The sequence below is a fragment of the Corythoichthys intestinalis genome, chromosome 16, assembly GCF_030265065.1.
Source record: "Corythoichthys intestinalis isolate RoL2023-P3 chromosome 16, ASM3026506v1, whole genome shotgun sequence".
NCBI classification, from domain to species: domain Eukaryota; kingdom Metazoa; phylum Chordata; class Actinopteri; order Syngnathiformes; family Syngnathidae; genus Corythoichthys; species Corythoichthys intestinalis.
The window spans coordinates 21,368,939-21,393,167 of NC_080410.1; the positions used below are offsets into that span (position 1 = coordinate 21,368,939).

Here is a 24,229-nt window from a genome sequence, read left to right on the forward strand (position 1 = left end):
TGCTTAAGAGTATACCTAAACGTAATAATACCAAATAAGGGTGGTTTAAATACACTACGTGACTAATGTGGTCAACAGATAAACACTCTGCTTTAAAGCTACCATAGAAAACACAATGCTTAAAAGCTATTAGAGGAAAACACGCCAAAAGTATTATGAGGCAATGGAAATGTAAAAAATAAATAAATAAAAATGAAAATAATAAGCACTCGCTGCTTTTAACTGATGTGCGCATGAGTGTGCAAGCGGACTTGGCATTGGGAGGAAGTTTCGCCGTGTAAAATATTTTGGCAGAACACCCATTCTAAATAAGATTTGTTCTTGGACACCTTTAACTGGTAATTTTTACTATTAAGCTACTGAAATAGCTATAAACTCTGCAAAACCTTAATGTTGATAAAAAATACACCGCAAGTCTGATGTTTTTTTTTTTATCTTCTTTTAAATATGTCCTCCATTTTGACCTTATGGAAGTGATCACCCGATGTCCAAATCCATTTGAACAGGGAAGGCTGACATCGAACAAACGAATGTTCATTCAGTGTCAGTATTCCCATTTCAAATGGAATGGATGTCTACTAGTGAAAATCTCATTTAAATTCACAGCAGTAGGATTAAAACAGACTTGAATGGACGTCAATCATTGCCAATGGCACTGTCCGACAGTGTTGTTTTTATGAAATGGTCCTCCCTTTTGCTTCTCTCAGGGCTTTGTTTTGCTCATAACAGACAGATGATGTACGTATAGTGAGGCAGACATAACTACAATGACTTATGAAGGACAGACAGAGAGGAGGATGCCTCAGATGTTATATAACAGCACAACCTGCACATATTGTTGTACTTCCGCTCATCATACGCACAGTGAGCCGAGAGAATAAAATACATCAGTTTGATTAGGAAGATTTTCGCTACCAATCCCCACAGGAAGCAGCTTTGGCGCAGGAAGACGGAATCTGGTTTCATTTTTCTTTTTTTTTGCCGCATGGCAGTTGTAAATCACTACAATCCTGGCATGTTGTGGTCCCAGAATCCCCTGTATGGGCAACAGCACACTGTGACGTCAGAAGCCTCAGTGTATGCAAGTGTGAGTGTGTGAGTGTATCAGCCCCCGCATAGCTTAAGCAGAGGAGGGTGAGTGAGGAGGGGATGGAGGGAAAGCGAGGAGGCGGAAGATGGGCTTTATGCTGTGATGTAATTTCATGGAATTTTTTTATATGGTGACGTTGCATCCACCAGAAGGCTGTGGAGCACTGACCCCTATCGTTTGATAAAGGTATTGCATGAATATGTACGTGTATTCTGCCGTCAGACTGACAGGAACAATAACACCACTATGTTGTTTAATACAAAATGAAATGGCAAGTAGACATACTTGTTTTTATACGGTTTAAATATGAAAGCACCAATTCAATTCCTATAAATGGAAAAGACAGACAAATACTAAATAAAATAATACATTTTTCACAATTTCAATACGTTCAACCAGATGTTTTGTTCATTGTTGTATGTTATTGGGGTATACATAAAATAAGATAAATAGCCATAGAAATGTTACTAAGACACATTTATAAGTGTTTTTAAATCGTGGCCAAAGATGTCTGGTGTATGCTTTTAAGACAACAATATGTTAAATGTTAATAATATAAAATAGAATCTCAGCCCATCAAAAAAAAAAATCACACAAAAAATCTTAGCATCACTAAACCATATTTTACACAAACTAGTAGCAGAGCAGCTGTGGAACATGTTGAAACCACATACAAGTAATGGGGGGGGGGGGGGGGGGGGGGGGTAAATGAAGGAAAGAGGAGAGTTATTACATAGGTATGTGTGCAAATGTTTAGACACTCATGAGACCTCATACTTTCTTTACTTCTGCTATTTCAAAATGGTGACGGAGTAATTCTGATGCACAAAATCATCAAAAATGCATTACTGAAAAAAAATCCTGTTTTTTTTTTTTTTTTTTTTTCTCAGAACTTAATGGTTCATTTGAAGCTATGGATACCTTTCAAGATTTAGTTCTAACTTTTAAAGCAATCAGTGTAGAGACCATTTAGTATATCGAAACAGCTAATAAGGACGGATTGGCAAAAAGATGGGACAGTGGCAAGATCTTGGTGAAATTGAGTTTAATAGATTGTTAAAAATAAGGCTATGATGTTCATTTTGCTATACTGACCAGGAGGAAAACTGTGATGGCATCCAGAGATTCTTTTTTTAAGATGGAAAAACACTACACAGAGCCAACACACGCACAGTTGTATGATGGAGAAATGTGTTTTGCATCCAAACTTACATGCATGTCTCACTTTTTACACACACATCCATCCTACCAAAAATGGTGGCATCAAAGAGCCAATGACATTGCAGTGTTGTCTTACAAAACAAGCATAGTTTAGTGCATTGATGTCAAAATAATTTGTTACCGTTGACAAAATTTGAACTTATGGCTAAAAAAAAAAAAAAAAAGCTTTTTTTTTTTTTTTAACTGCTTTAAAATTAACAATCATGTAAACTCATCACATAGCATTATTCACAATAGTCTGGTTTGATAAAAAGTTACATTCGGAACCAAGATAGGCTCTGTTACAAAGCAAATAAATACTGGAATGGTAAAAACACAGAATGATCATTTTGAATGCCGACCAAGGAGAAAAAGAGCAGTCTTTCCCCTGCTCTTCCAGAAATTAAAACAAGTCTTGAAAACATTTTACAGTCATCAACACATACTTCAAAAATTTAAAGATGAATACAAAACAATGCCCAAAGCAAACATTACAATAATTCCTCTACAGAAGGAATGCTGCTGCACACTAGTATCTTTAGTGACGTGTGCATTTCCACTAGAAGGTGCCACATTAAAATATTACATTTGACAAAAATGTCCTTTTCAAGTTGATTTGACACGAACAAGCACACAGACCTTTTTGTATTTCGAGACGGTTTCAACATATTAACAAAGTCCTTTTCAAGCTCTTAGTTCAGTCATCATTTTGTTATTGGGATGACACCTTTCTACACTGTATTGGCACGCAGAACAGTGGTGTGTATTGTTTGGTCGCCCAATCGGTCATGCTAAAGTGCCCATGAAACAGGAACAGGAAGCACCATGATTGTGACACATTTCCTCTCGTCAAAATGAAAATATACACCATTTTACCACTATAAGCCGACCACCCAAAAAGCCCACTTGTAAATCTTTTTTTTTTTAAGTAACAGCCTTACTTTACGAGTACAGCAAACACAAAGCACATTTAACATTAGAGCATTAACATTTTTTGCACCACTCATTACACACTGCTGCTTTTTTTTCTTACTTTGAATCTTACTTCTAATCAGTCACAGTACTTTCATATCTCAGATAATTCTTTTATTGTATTTCAACTTGGTAGATATATTTCATGGCGACACCCAGTACAGATCGTATGAGTTCTAGTTTCATCAAGCAGTACAGTTTGGTCCTATCCATCTTCTATCCTATTTGAAATTATTTTTGAGTAACCCTAATTGGGTTACCACCCGCAGCAGTTCAGTTAAGGAGTGAAGCTTAGGGGTTCACAAACAATTCTCGGCTCAACCCAATTTTATTGTAATGTTATCAAAGGCAGGCCTACTGTAACTACCACATACCCCTAAATGCAACAGTAATTGTTTTTTCATTTCAAATTACTGTAATTTTTTGTATTTTCTCACTTTAGTCAGTTTCGGTTTAACGGGCATGACAATTTTTTATCAAAATGTAGCGAGATATTGCGTGCCAAGTGAGATTCAGGAGGATGACACATCATTTTAATGTGGGGGAAAGTGTTGAGTTTACAGTTTTATTGGCGTGCTCTTCCCCATCTGTAAGCATATAGGCCAACTTTTGATGATTTGTTGCAAATAATTTCATGGAATTGGAGCCCGATTTATAGCAGTTTGAGAACCCCTGAGCTAAACCCACCACTGATTAAGAATTGTGAACAATGTTAAACAAATTATAAACACAAAAACACATACACACCTGAGCTCTCACACAGAGACATGTATAATATGAAATAATAGGCCAGATTAAATAAAAAGGTTCCTTCTCCCTTTCTTCCAATGTCTGCAGAAATGCCTTTAGTGTCTTTCGGTGTGAAAATTGAAGTCAACAGGTGACCCGTTCAAATTGTCCACACTCTTCATAGCTGTGTGCAATGTTTCCAGCCTGCAGTTCCAACAAAAGAGTTCTGGACGTATTGTTTGACAACATCCCTACTTGACCTCTGGAATAAACTGTACAAAAAAATACTGATAAAAAATAATTGTTGGGTTTTTTGGTCTTTTTTTTTTTTTTTTTTTTTACAAAGGAGCGAATGACTCAAAAATCCTATCCAGTAAAAACAACTTGCGCATGCGGGCTTGTGGTGTAGACGTGCGGTTAGATGTTGCGAAAGTGCCGTTTGCTCAATCTTGAGAGGTCGCCACCTGCCAGACGATAAGGTGACTCCGTTCAGCCTTGGTCGGCGCCGACTGCTGGCCTGACGTCGGCTCAGACGTGCCGTCCAACTCGCCGCTCTCGTCACCTGAGGCGTCAGATGGCCAGTGAGACAAAAAAGTAGGTATCCGCACACATGCCTCGAGATGAAGGGAGGGTTGTCACCCTGGGAGTAGCGTTTTCCGTTTTCCAACGAGTCATGAACTATTTTTATCAACTTTTGGAACACGTATAATGTTGTTTAAGAACACCTTGTCAGCCTGTTTGTCAGATGCAATCTTAGATCCGCCCAGTTAGGCTAACAGCCTCCACATCTGTTTGCGCGAGCAATCAAGTTTGTGTCCCTTTTAGCAGGTGAAAAATTTAGTGAATCAGGCACTAAGTGTCTTATCATAGCAAGTGCCAAGATTTTTGATTAAGTTTGGTTTCAGATGGATTAATGCTTTGGTAAGCATGTATTGCACTGAGAGCAACATAATGATCACAGCAAACTTCATCATTCTCCGAGCTCTGTCTGTTACATCAAGGCGAAAAATTCAATAAGACCCTTTTGAGTTGAATGTTTCATGTGCATCAATTTTGAAGTTCTTTTGCACCCATAAGGGGGCCAATACTATTTTAGGCATGTCAGTAAAGAGGCATTCAGCATTAAAAAACACATGCATGCAGTATTAATTTTGCTTACCCATTCTGAAGTCAATGTACCCCTCTCCTCCACTCATTACTAGGTACGTTTTGGGCTCCGACACTGCTGTGTCCGAAGATTCAGACGGTGGGTCATCAGAGCCTGAATCAGCACATCCGGGAGGTGGCATTGCCTGACCTTTGAAGAGTAAAATATGAATAAAAGGTCAGATGACGTTCCAATAAATGCAGATTGAATTGTATCTCTACTTAAAATCCAATCAGAGTTGCTCATTATATGCGGCACTGATACATTAGGTTTTACAGCAATTTTATAAATGTATTTATTTATTTTAAACATTTTGCAGTACTACCCATGATAAATGTATGATTAAGGGCAACATTTCTGATAAAGATTTTGTAGTGGAGTTCATTATATTGCGCAGTCAATGTGTAACTACTGACTAGGGTCTCATTCTTTTTTCCCCCAACTCATCAGCACTTGAATCTCACCTGGCACTGTGACAAAAAATTTGACTGCATCTCGATGGCCATGGAAACAGAGCTGGGCGTGGGCCATGGAGCAGTATGGCACAAAGCTAGCTGGTAGAGCACCCTCTGCGGTGTCGTCACTATAAACTCGTACGGCGCTGCCAGGCCAATTTGGCACCGTTGCTGATGTCTTGTTGGCTGCAGGATAAGCAAAAACTGTTAAAGCGACATATAATTAATAGAGCTAACAGGAATAGAATAGGTATGGAAAGCAGAAGTAAATCCAAAATGTAGTTCAAAGAAAAAATGTTAAAAGCCACCAAAACAAACATGTTTCTTTCATTTTCGCAACAAAATCTTGCTCATGTTTGACGTTTTGAGAAAAACATCCAGAGGGTTCTGAATTTGATGGTTGAACGCACAATGTCTGCAAACCCAGTAACTATGGCAACCCAGTCATCGTGTATTCAAGGAGCCTCGGGAACAACAATTGTTGCATTTAGAGCAGCCCGACAGGATGTATGCTTAGCGTGTAACTCACTTTGTTTTAAAAGAGAGACGTAAATGAGACTGGGCAAATGACTGTATCTCATGCGGGGACACGAGCAGAACACTATACGGTTTCTTTCTGTCATTTAGTCTTCACAATTTACAGGAGGATCAAGAAAATATAAAGGTTTTTAATTCAATTCTAAGAAAATGGGAGTTCAATTTGTCACCTTCAGACAGTGGGATGGAAATTATGACGCCATTTCCAGTCCCAACCCAGAGACGGCTGCAAGACACCACCAAAGCTGTGATTCTCACAAAAGAGAAACCCAGTTTACCCGTTCCTACAAAGTAGATAGACTTTTTATTTATATTGTTTTTAATCAGGAGGAAATCTGGTCATAATCAGGACAGATGAGGGGTAGCTTTACCGAGCATCTTGCTGACATATGGCTCAATGTCCACATCCTGGAGATGCTGGAAAGTGTGGGCATGAAACAATCGAAGTGTGGAATCCAGTCGGATAGAAACCCAGATGCCATCTCCAACCCAGGCCAGCTGTCGAACCTGACTCTCCTTGCGCGGGTGCGCGTCAAACGACTTCTACTCAGCCATTACAGATGCAAATGTGACATTTGTAATTACTTATAAGACGTGCTATTTTTGACAATGATTACGCAGTGGCAGACTACCTCTATCCTCATGGCTTTAGGCTGGATGACATAGATCTTATTCCTGTAGCCGCACCACACTTTATCATGGACCACGGTCATGCAGCGGATTGAGTGGTGGGGCCGTCCAAGATCCAACAGGTGGTAATTAGTAAGGTCCCACTGCCCCTCTGCATGAGACAAAAATGTTTCAATCAAAATGGTCTTCAACCCTTTTCTACTTATTTAACTCACTGGCTGCCATTGACGACGCTAGACGTCCAATACATTTTGACTGCCAATGATCGCTGACAACCCTCCCAGTCAAAATCGATTGGACATCTAGTGCAGTCAGTGGCTATGAAACTTGAGCATTCATAGCAAGTCCTCCAATTTAATGGAACTGGACATACATCGTTGTCAATGTCAGGCAATGAGTAATAAACAAATAAACAATAAATATTCACCTTTAGAGTGTTATTGGTGGCCATATTGCAGTGTGTTTGTTTGTATTTATTTTAATTGTATTTATTAATTTTGTATCAATTTATAATTATTTATTCAGACAATATGTACAAATAATGTAAATAATATATTTTTTAAATGATTAATAATGAAAAATAATATAATTGTATAATTGAGACTTGGATCCCACATATTGCCACCCAAATATTAATATTGAGGCTTACTGGACTGTCTCAGAAAATTAGAATACACAATATTCTAATTTTTTGAGACAGTCCTGTGTATATATACAGGACTGTCTCAGGAAATTAGAATACACAATATTCTAATTTCCTGAGACAGTCAGGAAATTAGAATACACAATATTCTAATTTCCTGAGACAGTCAGGAAATTAGAATATTGTGTATTCTAATTTCCTGAGACAGTCCTGTATATATACACAGGACTGTCTCAAAAAATTAGAATATTGTGTATTCTAATTTTCTGAGACAGTCCAGTACATGACCCAAAATGTTATGTTCACATATGTGGATGCAAGGTTTCTATGGGGTTATGTTTTTTTAAGTAGCTACCAAAAACAGTCATGAACCCTATAAAGAGTTATTATTTTAACTGGCGTGTACAAAACACGCACATTTAAAAAAAACACTCACCAATGCCTCTGTGGAAAATGGCTAATGTTCCATCCGCTAGTGCAACCAGGACTCTGCCTTTAACATGCCTGCATACAATGAAGACATCTTAATAACAAGAATTTTAAAGTAAGATAGTGTTTGGTTCTGCAGCTGTATACTCACACTATGCTGAGGATGGAGTCTTTCAGCTTGATGGCATGAAGGCATTTCCGCCATCGAGCTACTGAGGAGTGGACATACAAACTTGAAGGAGAAAAAAAATAGCTTTAATTTAAGAGCAGCAACTTGGTTTCCTTATTAACAGTTAAGCTTTAGCTCCCTCTACTGGATGTAATGTCACTACTTACCATCCATTCTGCGCTCCCAGCCACATGGTGGGTAGGGCACTGCTCATCCTCTTGACTTCAAGAACTGAAGGGTCAGAGTCTTCTGGCAAGGATGTCACAGAGCCGCTGGATCACCAAGAACAGACGAGTCATTAAAACAGTGGAAATAGATTTTCATCTACAATCTCATCAAATTCTAATAAAATAAAAATGTAAATATTCCCGGTAGGTCATTCTTTGAGGAAAAACAGTAGCTGTCAGAGTTTGCAGACATTGCAGTTGCAGAGGCACTGCTCTCACCTTTGTACATAAGTAGGAGAGGACTCATTGGGCCCCACACCCAGCGGGTCCGTGAAAACATGCTCTGTGTAGATGCCGGGCTGATTTTGCTCAGGTCCCTGGTCCTCCTCTCCCTCTTCACTCTCGCCAGCATTTGCCTCTGTTGCTTCTGTAGCCTCTTCGGCAGTAGGAACCTCTGCTGGGCTTGCCTGTCTGGACAGCTCAGCTGTGGACATTGTGGAAATGATACTTTTTTCATTTTAAAGAACGTCACACCAACCTTTCTATGCATGAATGACCCAAAATAATGCAATAGCAAAGTACCTGAGCCCGGGATGGCGCTGTGCTCCGCCGGCTGGTCAAGACCACCTGTGCTGGCTGTCTGAGGGATGGCAGTGGTCCCCTCAGGTGCCAGGGTGCCGTCGCTGCCTGCTGAACCTACACTAGCCACGCTACCAGCCAGTGAGACCACGTCACCCTGATTTGCATCCACATCTTGAGGTAATTCTTCCCCTGCTGGGTAATCGGACTCCGACACACCTAAAAATGAATATTAACAATGTTAAGTAATGAGGAAATTATGAAAAAACACGAGTAGAAAAGCATGGCTACAAACAAGTTATAGGTAAGACACCAGAACTAAACAATTGTTAACCCTTTATAGGGCACACATTTAACTCTTTGCCTGCCATTGACTGGGCTCGACGTCACATCCATTTTATCTGGGTAGGCTAGCAGTAAAAATGGATTGGACGTCTAACGCCATCAATGGCGCTGAAACATGAGCATTCATAGCTAGTCCTCACAGTTTAAATGAATTGGACATGTATCACTGCCAATGGCTGCCAATGACTTAATCGTACATTTTCTTATTTATTGTTAAAATTATTAAACTTTGGGTTCTCACATTTTTTTACGATTAAAAAAAATAAGTCTCTTATTTATTTTAATGTATTAATTTAAAAAAACAAATATTGAAAATGAAAAAACTGCATTTGTTCATATTATTTATTTAAATGTTTTTATTCATTTTATTTTATTTTTTTATTTAAAAAATACTTTTTTATTTGCCATTAATGCCATTTTCTTTATTATTTACCCACTTTAGAGTTGTATTGGGGGACCTAAAGTATTTTTGGTCTTATTACTTATTTTACTTTACTTACTTTATTATTTCTGTCATCTGTAATACTGATCAAGCATTATTTTATATATCAGGAAGAAAAAGGTGAACAGTGTCCTGCTCACAATAAAATTTAAAAACACATTTTAAAAAAGATAAGCATGCAAGATCTACCTGGCACACTGGCAATGCAAACGACGTGCGTGTTGCAGGCATAGAAGCTGTCAACAAGGTCTGCCGGTTGAGCAGCATCCACCACCAAGACTTTGGTAGATGAGTGGGTGCTGGTGCACACCCACACTCGACTGGAGAATTCATCATGAAGGACCAGCTCGTCAATTTTCTCTTGATCCTGACAGGGTACCAAAAACTTGTTTTAGGAATTTATTAGACCTACTGGGAGGGAAACACAATCGCGGTTGAGACCAGCTAATCTTTAAATCCTCACACAGACCTTGCTTTCTTGCTCCAAATGGTCCAGGCTACCCTGAGATCCCTTCATTTGCTTTGCGAGCTCAGACAGGTGTGACGTTTTACCCCCGGAGAGGTTAACGCCAGCAGCACACCACAACTGGGATACAAAACTAATAAATTAGCAGTGGGACACATTTCAGTCGGGTTTTTCCTAGTACATTACCTTCAAAGAAGCATCTTTTTGTTCCAAAGGTCTTAAATACACAGGCACAGGCAGGTTAATTTTGTTTTCTGCGTGTCCACCATTTGTCCCCTGTCACAAAGTAACAAAAAAGTAGAAGGACACGGATTCTTAAAATTAAGTTCACCCATATTCCCCACACAATCACGAATAATTTCCCAACAACAGTGATTTTTAGTTGGATCACACATTGGGTTCTTTTTCATTCAAGCTGACATACTACCTTGAACTTGCTGGGAAGACTCCAGCCGTGAGCAGTGACTCGACCGTCCTCCTTCTGCATGTGCGCTTTCACCTGTCTGTATTGGGCTCGCTTCTGCTCTTTGCGTGACGGTGAACTGCATTGGTCTTTTCTATTTATAGTGAAAGGGATTTCAAGAAATCTTTAAAAATACCCTGCTACCAAACTGAGAACTGCCATTTTATGACAGCTCTGTAAGAAGAAAGTCGCTTATTTTTTATATGCTTCACAACTGTGGAGAATGATAGAAAATGGGTATAAATAGTAATACTATTCGCAATACTGTGTGCATTACTTACTCTTCATTGAGGAAGTCGAAAGTTTTGGATTTTTCTGTCGGGAACTGGGAGAACGTGCTGCTTCGTTTCACCATGCTGCCCGGAGCATTGTATTTTACGTTGGACTGTGGCTCAATCTTCTTAATGGCAGGGGTGCTGGATGAGGAGCTGAAAAGTCTGCTGAAGCTGAAGGCAGGGAAGTCAACAGCCAAGAGGGAAACGGAGCCACCAAGATTGAAGAGTGCAGGAAAAAAAGCAACAGGGTGTCACCCAACAACAAGACAACCACCATAGATCATTTTCACTGTCCTCTGGTAAAGCATGCTGGGAAGATGTGACAACTTTAGGTGAACAATACCATGTGTGAACAAGAATTGAAAGTATTTGCTGTTTTACTAATTGTTGTTCCTTGAAGTGAAATCAATTAAGTTCAGCACTAGCACTGACAGAAGATCTGAAGTGCCCCCCCCCCCCCCCCCCCCCGGCCAGTCCGACACAGAGACCGGGACTTTTAAGAGTCGAGACCAAGACAAGATTAAAACCTTCCAAAAGTGGTCTCAAGACTTGTCTTGAGGGTTGCAATACTAGCACATACAGTAGTTCACACAAACAATACTGTACTGTATGTCAAATATGTATTATCAATCATTATTAGTCAAGTAAATTATTGATGTTTCTAACCTAGAAAGTTCTTTAAATGTGCTTCCTCTATGAAATAAAATATTATTTCTCAAAAATACAGTAATACATTTTGAATTAATAAGAAAATACAAGTACAATTATGGCAAAAGAACATTAACAGGTGCTATGTGATATAATGTGATAGTGTAACACAACATACGTTGGCTCAAACCATTATACGTTGTGTGTTTGAAGTTTTTTTTTTTTCCTTCAGCAAATAGAGGAGGGAAAACACCAAAATGGAAAAGAGCAGGCAGATGATAGGAGAAACCAGGGTATAAGGAAAGCAATGTGAGCAGTTTCTCGTGGAAAAACTGAAGCAGTTGCATACTGAGACAAAATTGTGGATGATGACACATCAACATTTGCAACATGGGGGCAATTCCATTTCAAAAGGTAGGCTGGGTATACTTGAGGTTTGGCTGGGAGGTTATTCACTGAACCACTTTTACCTAATGCTGCCAATTCAAAAGCATATCCCAAAGAAGATGAGAGAAAAATGTATTCCAATAATTGCACATAATAACACCTAAAAATGAACATTGCTCTTTAAAAGCAAATACAATTACGATAATTATAAAAGGACTCACAACTGCCAGATGCTGGACTTCTTTTTCTCTGTAAGAGCTGGATTTTCCCTTGACGCCCTGAAGAGGACATTAAATAATATAGTCATCAGACCTGCTTTGTCCTTACACCACTAATCTTCCTACCGGATCATTTCTGTCCACCGCACAGCTTCCTGTAGCTCCATCAGTCTCTCTTTGTACTGGTTCCTTTCCATCAACACCCTTGCCATTTCCACCCTGGTGAATCGTTTCCTCTGGGCTGTAGGTACATCACTCTGCGGCAGCAAGTGCAAACCACATACATGCATTTAGAGATGTTCTAATGTGTACATTCCAAGCTTTATCACAAGCCAAACAAACTTATCCACCCAGACTTACATCTTCTTCTTCTTTTGCTTTCTGAAGAACCTCCTCCAGCTCAATTCGCACTCTGTTTACATCATTAAGATTTGAGAAGGGGTAAACTTTATTAACAACTTATGATGATTAATTTCAAAATGTTTTAAAATCACAGACAGTCTGCCAGGACTTACTTTTTGAGTTCCTCCTCCAATTCTCGGTTTTTGTCCTCCATCTTTGATTTAGCCTGCTGAACAGCTTCCAGCTCACCCTGAAGCATCTCCTTCTCACACGTCAGCTCATCCACTTTCAATATCAAGTCTTTGTTCACTACGTTCAGGGCATTCCTGCAATGGACAGTTTTAGCCGACAAACACCATCAGCACAAGACGAAATTAAGAACCTGGCACCAAACATAACAAGACTGCATACATGTACAAAAAGTTTTAACTGTATCATTCACTTACTTTCTCTCAAGCAGTTGAGAATTCTCCTGGATGAGATTTTCCACTTCCCGACCCATACCTGACGAAAATAACGGCGCATATTGGAATTGTATGTCTTTGATGAAATTACACAGCAAGTCGGGGTACTACTTTACAACTACTTATTCAAAGAATACAAGACAAAGCTCAATAATAAATAATAGCTAGTTGTCTCTATATGATTTCACAAAACTAGAAGCAGCAAACACACAAACTCACACACGCAGTACGCATCACATGACTGACAGGCAAAGGATGGATAGAGCAGGTGAGGCCTTACCAATCAAACTAAGGTCTGAGAAAACCATGCAATCCCAGCCAGGTGGAAAGAATAGGGAGGAGAGAGAAAAAAACAAATGCAGATATAGTTTGAGACACTGGAATGATTGAAATGATGATGTTCAGCTGCATACTCTACAAGCAAATATACATACGTATATATTGCTGGATCTTAAAAAGGCTAGTTTATATTTGGATCAGTACAGAAATCAATAGGAAGGCACAAAAATAAAAAGAAAATATTTTGAAGCTGTAAAAAGAAAAGTTAAGATCATCTGTATATGATTCATCACTATCGAAAGTGGTTTCAAAGGTAATTGAACACCTCCATGCACCGATATAAAAGTCAGATTTTCTTGAATAGGTCTATCAAATTTGTCAGATAAGAAGCGCTAAACCTAAGCCAGATGCTGTATCAAATAATAATGAGTCAGACACCGTGAGCTGCTGCCGTGGTTGCATATGCAGAAGGTGAAATTTGAGGGACAAAACAAAAGAATGGTTGGCTAGGGAAAGGTTTTGAGGTCATACACACCGGAGTACTCCACTGGGATTATGGACAAAAGCGGGGAGATGAGACATGGAGGAAAAAGAGAAGTGATGTTAACACACGCAGATGGCTAAGTGTGCTACTAACAGTTCGACCAAAGCCAGTGGTGGAACATGGTGGTAAACAGCAGGTGTTGCTGGGAATTTCAAAGTGAACTTATTGCAGATTTACGATTTTAGCTCTGGTAATTCAGTTTCTTGTATGTTGTAATATGTAAATATTTTACAATTCTTTTGTGTCATGTCTTCTTCATCTTCAATTCTGTTGTGCAAGCGTACTCAATTAAGTAACTCGTAGTAAGAGTACATACTGTAGCAGAAATTTTCAAAATAATTGTTTTTAAAAATGTTCTGTCTCATCCCATCACACTATTTTTTGGAAGAATAAAAACAATAATTTTCGATGCACAAATTCTCTTAAAAATGAATTTGCCAAAGGTGTCAAGCAATGACATTAAGCACGGTTTGACAAGTTTACAGCAATATAATGGCAAACCCTACGACCAATCAGCATTATGTTATTACTCACCCAGCAGGTCAGCACCTTCATCCACATCCCCGATAAGCCCTGTGCCTGCAGACGACAGCTCTTCAAACAAAGAGTCTGTGTTGCGGTCAAATGCCATATTCTCAATGCCTTTGGTTGGAGTACTGGGAAGGTAATCAATTCAGGAGGATAATTTTTGCTGCTTATAGAAAACATAATTTAATAGATCTGGCATGTTGTTTGTAGCACCTGCATCCCTTGTAGCCAGTCAGATCCATGTCTAGCTCAGGTGTGGACTCAATAATGTCCTGCACGTCAGCGCTGTCTTCATTATCAGGCAAACCTAAAAAAGTCACAATAGATGCGTAGATTATCTACATTAGTATCTAACTAATAGTATGTGAAAAATTGTTTTGCCAAAAGTAAATGAATGTTTTACCAACTGATACAGATCTGGTCCCTGGTGCAGCTTGCACTTCTGTGCTCTTATCTTCCCTCCCAACATCAGACGCTGTAGTGGACATTGGTGTCCCCGACTTAGAGCCAGTGAAGTCCGACATCTCATCCTGTCAAGGAGGGAACTTTACCATGGCTGAATTCATAATATTCAGTCCCGTCTGGTCGACATGACACCCAAGCATCACAAATATAGAAGCTACTCAAGAAAAAAAAAAAAAAAAAAAAAAAAAGTTTTTTTGGTTACAAAATAGTAACTCACAGGAGACTACAGTGGGGAGAAAAGGCAAGTTATGGGTTGTATAACAAGCAGCAATTAACACAAAATATAACTTTATTTAGTTATTTAGTGGAGGAGCAAATTTTGTCAAAAACGCAACACACTGCAAGGGTCTCGTGGGGAATGTGAAATTATCCAGATCTGGACTCTATGGTGAACTTTTATTCAAAAGTAGTTTGACTCAGTACTTACTCTGAACGGCTGTTTAGGGTTAGGGTTTAATCCATAGAAGACTTAACAGAAAAGTGGGGGGTGAACGTGTCAAACATATACTTTCCTAAGATGGAAAATTGTGGGATACCCTGTCAAAACATGACAGGTTGGAGGAAAAAGGTATAGGTCGGCAGTCCGAACCATAATGCACCTGCGAGCTATTACATCTTATGAGAAAATTCCGCAAGATGTGAATATGGAAGAAATAAATAAAACCCTTAGGTTTACTATTGGGAAAAATTGCAAACTGAGCATTAGTTAACACTACAGATGTCTTAAAAAGGAAAGGCTCTTTCGTATGAGCAACATGCTAGATGTTTTTTAAGGATCGCAAGTGTAAAATGGCTTCCACCAGCTGGAGTACTGAGATTACAAATTAAGCCAGGGTAAATCCTACTGTTGTTTTTCTTTATAAACTCTCATTGTTAAGGTCACTACAGCAGGGACAAAACAGTCACTTTTTGTGGAGGAGGAACTACGGTAATGAACGCAAAGGGAACAATATCAGCGAAGATATTGGAAAATTGGGAAAACAAAGTCTAAGTTAGTATACTGCTTCATGGATGACAATCATCTTTACACCACCAACAAAACACAACCACAATGGAAAGTACTCTCATTTTGGCACATCACAAACAAGACCAAAAAAATGCAAGACACTGCACATCGGGTATTAAAATTAATATAATAATAGTAGCAGAAAAAATAAATACTACTATTATATCGCATTCAATAAATAAATCAAGCAGTTCTATTTTTAATAGAATGAGCAATGTCACAAATGGGTTACCTGCAAAAAATATATATATATAACAAACAAAATATAAAAGGTAAAATAGAACATGCAACGTAAACTGAAACGCACAAATTAATAGCACCCAAATGCAAATACGTTGCTCCTGACTTTAGCAGATTAATCATGAGCATTTCGCCAAATCCAAATTCCACAACACACACAACGTATTTGCATGGAGCACCATCAAGCGCAGGTGATCTGTGAAGCGATGTAGCCTAAAAGCACAAAGAGTGAACAACTACGATAGCTGACACGCACACACACAAAGTGGTACCCGCTGCCGGGCGTGTCTACGCTATCCACAACCCGAAATTCATTCAACTACCTTGCAGTCGTCAGCCAGTGAAATCCCCCAAGTAGAGTCTTGCGCACTCTTAACCCCCCTTTCCCTTGGGGGGTTGGCAAAGTCCTGCTGCTTGGGGGGAAGAGTAAGATTGAAGCTCATGTGTGCATTCATCAGAAATGCAAACACTCTAAAGCAAGTGTGCATGTCTGTGAGGTGAACAGATAAGTTGCTGAAAGTACAAGGCAGACGAAGCATACAGTGCCTTGACTTGAGTTTTACGTGTTCAGTGACCACGCTCATTATTCAACGTTCCTCTTTGAAATGACTGGAAATGCCGTGAATACGATCCAGCGCGCCCCCCAAAAAACACCACATTTAGTTGTTGTACACTGAATAAAGAAGAAGAGCATTGTTTCTAAGATGTAACTAGTGCATAACCATGCATGATAAAAGAAAACAAAGAATAAAATGATTTTGTGAAGTGTTAATAACGCAAATGTCACACATACACGCATTAAAATATATGCGTACATTGTGCTTTTAAATAAGGTGGCCCCTGTTAGAGAGCACCTTGTAGACAATGAGCCAAAGGTTCGGAATTTGCAGCAATCATCCCAATTAACAATCCAGGATTGTGTTATTTTAACCCTGACAAATTTTCAGTACATTCAATTGAGTATTTTTAAAGAAAACGAATCTATAAATCTATATGGGAACAAAACATGCTTTAAATTAATGAAGAGATCTTTATGTAACCCATATTGTTAAGGTTAACGAATAGTCACGTAGCATAATATCTTTTATAATTCTTCCTTGTTAAAGTATCTGAACCTGTCTACATATCAAAGCTCACTGGGGTTCAAAAGGCCAGGGCGCAACAAGGAGTGTACTGCAGCATTACATAAGGGACAATTATATTCCGGCAATCCTTCCTCGCCATCAGGGGCGGGCAGCCTGCCATACAGAGGCATAGGTCCCATCATGCACTGCAACACAGCGGATGTCCCAGTCATAATGAAAATGCAGAAAAAGGGTAATATAACCTTGCCACTACCCTGGCTAACAACATTTCATTCCGGGCAACTTAAAATTAAATTACCAGATCTCTTTGGTTTATCCTCTTATACACACCAGTCTGATTTGCATATTCATGTGTGGTTTAAAAGAGGTTGTCTGAAAATAGAGAGGTCTTTGTCAGGAGCCTAGTAAAACACGTGACCATGAGCACGCCTAATCAAAGGGTCTCTATTTTTTTAAGAGACCCGAAGCCAAAACTCCACAAGAAGAGTAATAGCCAGAATGTGTTATATCCACAGCCACATGGGGAATGGCAGTAACTGACTTCAAGACGACGTTTGCTCTTGGCAGTACAAATGGATGTGAAAATCCATCCATGGCACCCACCTGGAGGCTAGTGTTGGACCGAGTTTGTGTCGTGTCGGAGAACCGCCAGCTCTCTGCACTTGGTGTCTCTGCACGGGTCTGGGAGTCCGGAATTAGCAGAGACCCACCAGCGGATGTTGGAAATATGCCCAAAGAAAGAGGACGTTCTCTCCTGTAGAGATGTTAGGGAGAAGAGAGAATTTCCTTATCAGGCAGAGTGGGCGCATGTTTGATCAACACAGTATGCTTTAAGAAAAACATTAGTTTGAGTGAAAAGAAAAACATCTTCTAACCGAACTCGACTGACGCTGCTTGGCTCAGATGATTCACAACTCTGCTGCATTTTGATCCGCTCTACGTGCTCCATGTAATTATGGATCATCTGGAAGAGTCGGAACAAATGATGCAAGTTAACAAAGCATATTTATAGTGTTAGGCTTATCATCCATCAATCTTTGTTCTTCACATCTTCCTTCCTTCCCCCTTACTGTACCTCTGTGTGCCTCTGATGGAGGGAGTTGTATTCCTTCTTGAGGTCCACCTCTCGCTCTTCTAACCTGCCGACTAAACAAAGGGCATAAGACCTGTTAGGACATGATGTCTACAGTACATCCAGAGAGTATGTAAAAAAAACAATAGTAATATCCTGATTTGATAACTAGATTCATCAGTGGATATATTCTTACTACTGTGATTTTTTTTAACTAGGAAAAAAAAAAAGAAAAGAAAAACAAGACTTAATTCAATAAGCGCATATGTCCATATTTTGGGGAGCAGCTATTGAACATTCAGATTGTCAGCTTAATGATACAATTTACTGAGTTAATTTTCTGCTGCTCTCATTACTCATCAGATTTTTTTAAAATGCATCACAGATTGACAAGCTAGCTACAGTGCACAGGACAGGTCTTTAATAATTTTGTGTGTATTCAAATACACAGTGAAATATATCAAAAGATATTGCATATCAGTTCAATTCATCTTGAGCGGCAAATGTCTAGCAATGACAATGACATTCAAGCGATAAAATGACAACATATAAAATTAATAAATTGTCAATGAATGATATATTAATGAAGAGGAAAGCAGGCTTGCATTTTACTAGTGGTGCAAATCAGGAATATGAGAACACCATTTATACTATAAAATACTTCTTAATCCACCAACAAAAAGGGCGGTGATGCAGTGCCACATTACGATGGGAATAACATAAATCCTATAATCCAATTATATTTCCTCCCCAAAGTGTACAAGAAAATGGTGTCTGGGTGTACGTGCGAGTGTGCATGGTGGGTGCGGGTGTGCTCACGTGTGCTTACTCTGGTCAGCGTGATTCTTGATCTTGAGTTCAAGTTGCCGCGAGTGTGACTCCATTCTATCCACATGGTTCTGTAGGTCCTTCTTCTCCTGTTCATGCGTGTCCTCAAACTCAATAAACTTCTACTTGCAGACACAGACAGGCAGCAGGATTAGAAACCATGCAATTTATCAGGTGGCTCATTTTCGACACAAAAGAGAAAAATAAGTTAAGCAAAAGAAAAATAAGGTGTCTCTCTGTTAACAAGTGCAACATGTTTCTCAATAGGCAATTGTATGAGAATACAAGAAGCACGACATCCCATTTGAACTCAACGAGACTACCTAATCCAATTAAAAAAAAAAAAAAAAAAAAGTCTGTAAAGCATCCTCAACGATCACATTATGTCCCATTTATATCAAGATGATTGGGGAAAATCAAATGAAAAAGATCAAAAGATATTGTCTACATTTTTCATGATGTTAGCAAATAAACAAAATAACATGTGTCATAAGCCAAAGTGTAATGAAAAATTGACAGGAGCCCGCCGTGACAAATTAAAATTTATTTGTCTAACCAGCTGACTTTGTTGCTGGGCAGTTGTTGCACTACTCATTCCACTTCTCTAAAAAATATATTGCCTGAAAAGTGACAGCAGATGGTCCCACATTTAAGACTGAAAAATCTATACTGAGTTACAGAGCAGGAATTGAAAGGTTTAAATATGTCAATAAAAGCATTAAGTGTCATTCTTAACAGGGTGCAAGTAAACTCTACCCACACACTCCCATCATTGGTCAGTCCATGACACTGCTATTTAAAAATTCAAACAAAAAACGGGAAATACATTTTGTGTAAAGGGGATGTTCCTTTTCTGCTTTGCAACAAAGAATCACATGGCCTGGAAGTAATAGCCTGCCTCTTCAGCCTACAGTTTTACTTGTTCTACCCCTACTCCCACTTTTATCTCTTAATTTAGAATATAATTTTTCACATAGACACATGTATTTTTAATATTGACTGTTCATGCTACACTTTGAAACAACAACAAACATATCTGGCTGTCATACTGCTTAAGTGTCATTGTTGCCCCAGTCAAAACACCTTGAGTCAAGGAGTTGGCTGAGACAGAAGGTTTGAGTCTCACCATATCACTTGTCATATAGCGAAAGTGAGCCAGCAGGAGCATAGCCTTAGCATAGCATTAAATAGTTGCACATATATTTTGGAGACAGCTGATCACAACTATATATTCAGACATAGTGCCACGTTAGGTTACGTTACACACAGCTAATATGCTTTGATCCGCATTGAGTAAAGAAGGTGTAATTATGGTAACTTGTAATGTTAGACATGGTATACAGTACACTAGACATAGATTTTCATTTTTTGCCAATGGTTTTACGTAACGTATTTTGCAATTCTTTTTATTGCCATGTATATCACCTGATGACTCCTACTTGTGAAAGACATAATAAAAATACTCTACATACTTAACGTTAGAACTAGGGATGTACCAATGCGGAATTTTTTACTTCCGATCCGATCAGATTTTTTCCCCCACGATATTTTTTGCCAATACTGATCCGATCCAATGGCAGTCCGATACCTATATCAGCGGACATACTTGCGTAGTGGTTTGCTTTACAGCAGCCGAAAAACATGATGGTACTGAAAACACATGACTACTGGATCATCATCACTAAATTTGATACTGATGTATACTCCAAAAATAGCCGTATCAGGTGCCGATCCCTATCCTGAGTATCGTGTCGGGACATCCCTAGTTAGAACGAGCAGATACTGTATATTAATACTGGAGCCCACGTTTCTATAGTATACCACACTTCTGGGACCACAATAAAAAAATTGCATTGTTCTCTTTAGTCGCTGGACTTTTTTGTCGGTTCTGTGTATGTGGCAGATTGAGTCTAATTATGGTCTAAGGTTTTTTTTTCCCCTGTTGGAGGAAGAATAAAAGGTTACTTCCTGTTTTGTTTGCAGAACCGACTAAGTCTCCTGCTTGTATTGTACTAGAGCTGATCTACTATGAACGTTTTTAGAAAAATAAATGTCATTTTATATTCAAATCGGAAATGGGCGATTTAATGGAATGTAATCCAAGTGTATTTTGCAGGAATATATATTTTTTAATCGTTTATGTGCTTCCCTACTTCAAAGTGCCAGTTGACATGCGCAACATGGCTGACGCTACTTTAAAAAAGCACAATGTCTCTACACTAGCGACTGTCGAAACGTCACTGTAGAAATTTAAAACTCTAATTCCTGTTAAGAAGGCAGAAAAATAGACATGAGCTAGTGATCAGTATTCTCTTTGACAAGAAAGAACCCCATGAAAAGCAACTGGGGAATCATTTGCAGTGGACATTGCCAAAGACATCAGACATATGACCATTAGCAGTACCGTATTTTTCTGACTATAAGTCGCATTTTTTTTTTTTTTTCCATTGTTTGGCTGGGGGTGTGACTTAAGCCTGAGTTATACTCCCGCGTTGCGGTGACGGCGTAGCGACTACGCGTCATTCGACATTCGATAGTTCTGCGGTGAGGGAACGCGTTGCTCTGTAATTCACCGCCAAGCCACTAGAGGGACGTGGCGTTATGTTTGTACGGTTTTGGGGCATGCTTGTTTACTTCCGCTAGTCGGAGAAAAATAAACAATGCAAGATGGAACTCTTGAAAGTAAATATTCTGCTCATCAACACTGAATAAATATGGAACATACAAATGTTGACGGGCAGGCGACACAGAAGACGGTTTCGAGGCGGTCTGGCCGACTTTTGATGCCGCATAGAGAGTTTTAGACTCGGGTGGAGAGAGCTAGCTGTGGCGGCTAGCTTCAAACTGGCGTCGAGCACTGCGTTCAAGGTCTGCAAAGCCCTCCAGCCTGATTTGTTTGCCGTGTCCTACAACCAGCCAGTGGGAAGCCATAGCAGATTTCTGGCGTCTAGGGAACTTCCCAAACTGCGTTGGGAGGCTTGATTTTAAAGTTATCATAAAAAGCACCGAGGCACTCTCAATCAGTGATGATGTATTGTGTGTGTGAACTGTCTGTTATTTAAAATTAAAGATCAAAACAACTCTTTTGACACCAAATCTGTGCTTTATTCTTCATATACTTGAAACAAATGTACACAGTAAATGATGAAGTGCACCAACCAAAAATACGACATAAAGTGATAAAAAGTTGGCAGTTTTTGGCCGACTGGGTCACCGCTTCGTGTGGCCACTCGATTCCGACCACCCACGTCTCGGTGGTTCTTCCATTTATTTATTTTTTCGATCGCCGACCTTGCCATTTGGCAATCACAATAATAATTTCTTGACGAGACTTGCTCTTCGATGATACTCCCGTCAGCTTGGTCCATTTTTGCGTGTAGAAAACAATGTTTGATTCTATTGTACAATGGCGGTGTTTTCGCGGTAAACCGGAGACAACAGTCTGAGCGGACCAATCACAGTCCGTTTTCGCTACGTCATACGCGTCTACGCGACGCGAAGGTTACAAAAATCGAGAGGTGCGCGTCAGGCTACGGCGTAGGGTCGTAACTCGATTCTTCCTTGACGGCGTAGGTCTGACGCGGAAGTATAACTCAGGCTTTATACTCTGGAGTGACTTATGTGTAAAATTACTAACACATTATTATATCATTTCACATGTTAGTTTGGTGTTTTGGAGTGACACTAATGGTTTGGTAATCTTTTTAGCATGTTCTTTATGCAATAGTTATCTGAATAACTATTTATATAATATATAATATAATAGCTATGTTACGTTAACACACAGGCCACGTTCGCATTTCGTTGTTCATGCATCATGTGACATTATCATACTGTACACTTATTCAGCATGCTGTTCTCTATTGTATTTTTATGTTAAATTCTGTAGGATATTATCAAGTAATTTTCCCCAAAAAATGTGACTTATATATGTTTTTTTCCTCTTCATTTGGCATTTTATGGCTGGTGTGACTTATATTCAGGTGCGACTTATAGTCCGAAAAATACGGCATATGTTTTCAAAAGTTGTAAAGTGTGAATATATTAAAAATTCCTGTTGCGATTTAATGTACAAAAAAGTTGCTAGAGAGAGAAAAAAAAACAAAAAGTAATTTTCTCCCATCAGCGGCAATATACGTTCAACTTCAATACCTTTTAATTGTGGCGCTGGTTACAGTTTTTAAAAAATTACTTATTTGTAGTAATTCATCTGCCTTGTTTTCAATAAACACTTTAGCCTACTACATCACTGTATTTGGGGAAATAAGTCATTGTTAAGCCACTGGCGATTCACATCCCTGTTAAATGAATTTGACCTTCGGGTGGTAGCTGTATGTACATGGGGGAAAAAGTTTCAGAACCAATAGGTTATGTATTAGAAGGAAAAATCAATTCTGAAATTATTCAACACTTATTTGAATCTGTTAGCCTCTTCCCAGGGTCCAACTCTAATTTAAGAGGCTGGCTCAGTAAATGATGGCCTAAACTGCTGAGTCACGCAAGTCTAGGTCTCTGACGTGATGCATTCACTGACTTGACGTAAGAATTGAGAGACGAACAGGTGCATTTGTTACTGCACATACAGTTTAATTGGGCGCCTGGTACGATTTTGGAGTAGCAGAATTGTAGAAATGTAACGAAGCCTACACTTAATTCTGAACATGCTAGCATTGTAACATTAGCATGACACTGTTTTGTTTACATCTATGAGCGCTACTGTAGCTAGCGAGTTCGATGCTGCCCAGTCAAGTGCATTTTAATTCACGAGCTAACCCAAACGGGCGTAGGAAACAAAGTCATGCTGCCTGCATTCCCACGCATTTACTTTATTGGGCTCACCTCCTCTGCGTGTTTCCTCAGTGCTTTCTCCCGCTCATACTGTGTGATGAGCTGCTCGTTGTCCTCCTTTAGAAGCTCCAGCTCCACTTCGTGCTCCTGGTTCTCTGCGAACACCGAGTCGAGGTTCTCCAAGACGGCCACCACCAGTGGCATGAGCTCCTTCACCACGTCCTCGTCATATTTCCCGATGAGCCTCTCAAATTCGCGGTAAATGGAGTTAGCCAGGCCCGATACCCGCTCAGACATCATCGCTGATGTCCCCGGGTCGTCCTGGTACACAACTCCGTCTTCCAGCTCCATTTTAGTCCTCTCTGTATTATCCAAATACGAGTCTAGTTGCTTTTATTCCAGCGTCCCAGCCACTATGAACACATTTACCCGCTTCTTGGAATAAGTGGACACACCGAGACCATTACTCGACCGGACCGGACCGTTACGATGCAGGAGACGACGTGGATCTCTTCCTTTTTTTTCCCTCTTGTTCCACGGTGCCTTCAGGTGCTACTCCAGAATCTTCACACTTCCACAATCCATACGAACACAACA

At 39.4% G+C, this 24,229-nt stretch overlaps 1 protein-coding gene across 4 annotated transcripts; it reads right to left on the reverse strand.

Moving 5' to 3' along the window:
• Window positions 1-1,845: 1,845 nt before the first annotated feature.
• On the reverse strand, window positions 1,846-24,181 carry spag9a (sperm associated antigen 9a). 4 transcript variants are annotated; one of them, XM_057861487.1, is made up of 31 exons: window positions 23,684-24,181; window positions 18,846-18,966; window positions 18,020-18,090; window positions 17,820-17,908; window positions 17,548-17,698; window positions 16,183-16,269; window positions 14,552-14,678; window positions 14,362-14,455; window positions 14,155-14,276; window positions 13,078-13,092; window positions 12,780-12,837; window positions 12,507-12,659; window positions 12,352-12,403; window positions 12,118-12,248; window positions 11,995-12,051; window positions 10,745-10,909; window positions 10,428-10,557; window positions 10,187-10,276; window positions 10,004-10,120; window positions 9,724-9,901; window positions 8,751-8,966; window positions 8,448-8,652; window positions 8,169-8,273; window positions 7,984-8,064; window positions 7,840-7,907; window positions 6,763-6,911; window positions 6,502-6,673; window positions 6,301-6,414; window positions 5,603-5,779; window positions 5,151-5,288; window positions 1,846-4,553 (listed from the first exon to the last, which is right to left on the reverse strand). In XM_057861487.1, the coding sequence occupies exons 1-31, from the start codon at window positions 23,981-23,983 to the stop codon at window positions 4,435-4,437; spliced, it is 3,852 nt and encodes a 1,283-aa protein (XP_057717470.1). In that variant the 5' UTR covers window positions 23,984-24,181; the 3' UTR covers window positions 1,846-4,434. The 4 variants fall into 4 exon arrangements, with proteins under 4 accessions (XP_057717470.1, XP_057717471.1, XP_057717472.1 ...); XM_057861488.1 differs by lacking the exon at window positions 13,078-13,092 and adding an exon at window positions 13,612-13,623; XM_057861489.1 differs by lacking the exon at window positions 13,078-13,092.
• Window positions 24,182-24,229: the final 48 nt, after the last annotated feature.

Bases quoted from the DNA above. Each gene is read 5' to 3' on its own strand.
- spag9a (XM_057861487.1), bottom strand. From the start codon at position 23,983: ATGGAGCTGGAAGACGGAGTTGTGTACCAGGACGACCCGGGGACATCA. The intron at 18,091-18,845 runs GTAAGCACACGT...CCCTTTGTTTAG, and splicing joins CAAGAATCACGCTGACCAGA to TCGGCAGGTTAGAAGAGCGA. The intron at 17,909-18,019 runs GTACAGTAAGGG...CGACTCTTCCAG, and splicing joins TCCATCAGAGGCACACAGAG to ATGATCCATAATTACATGGA.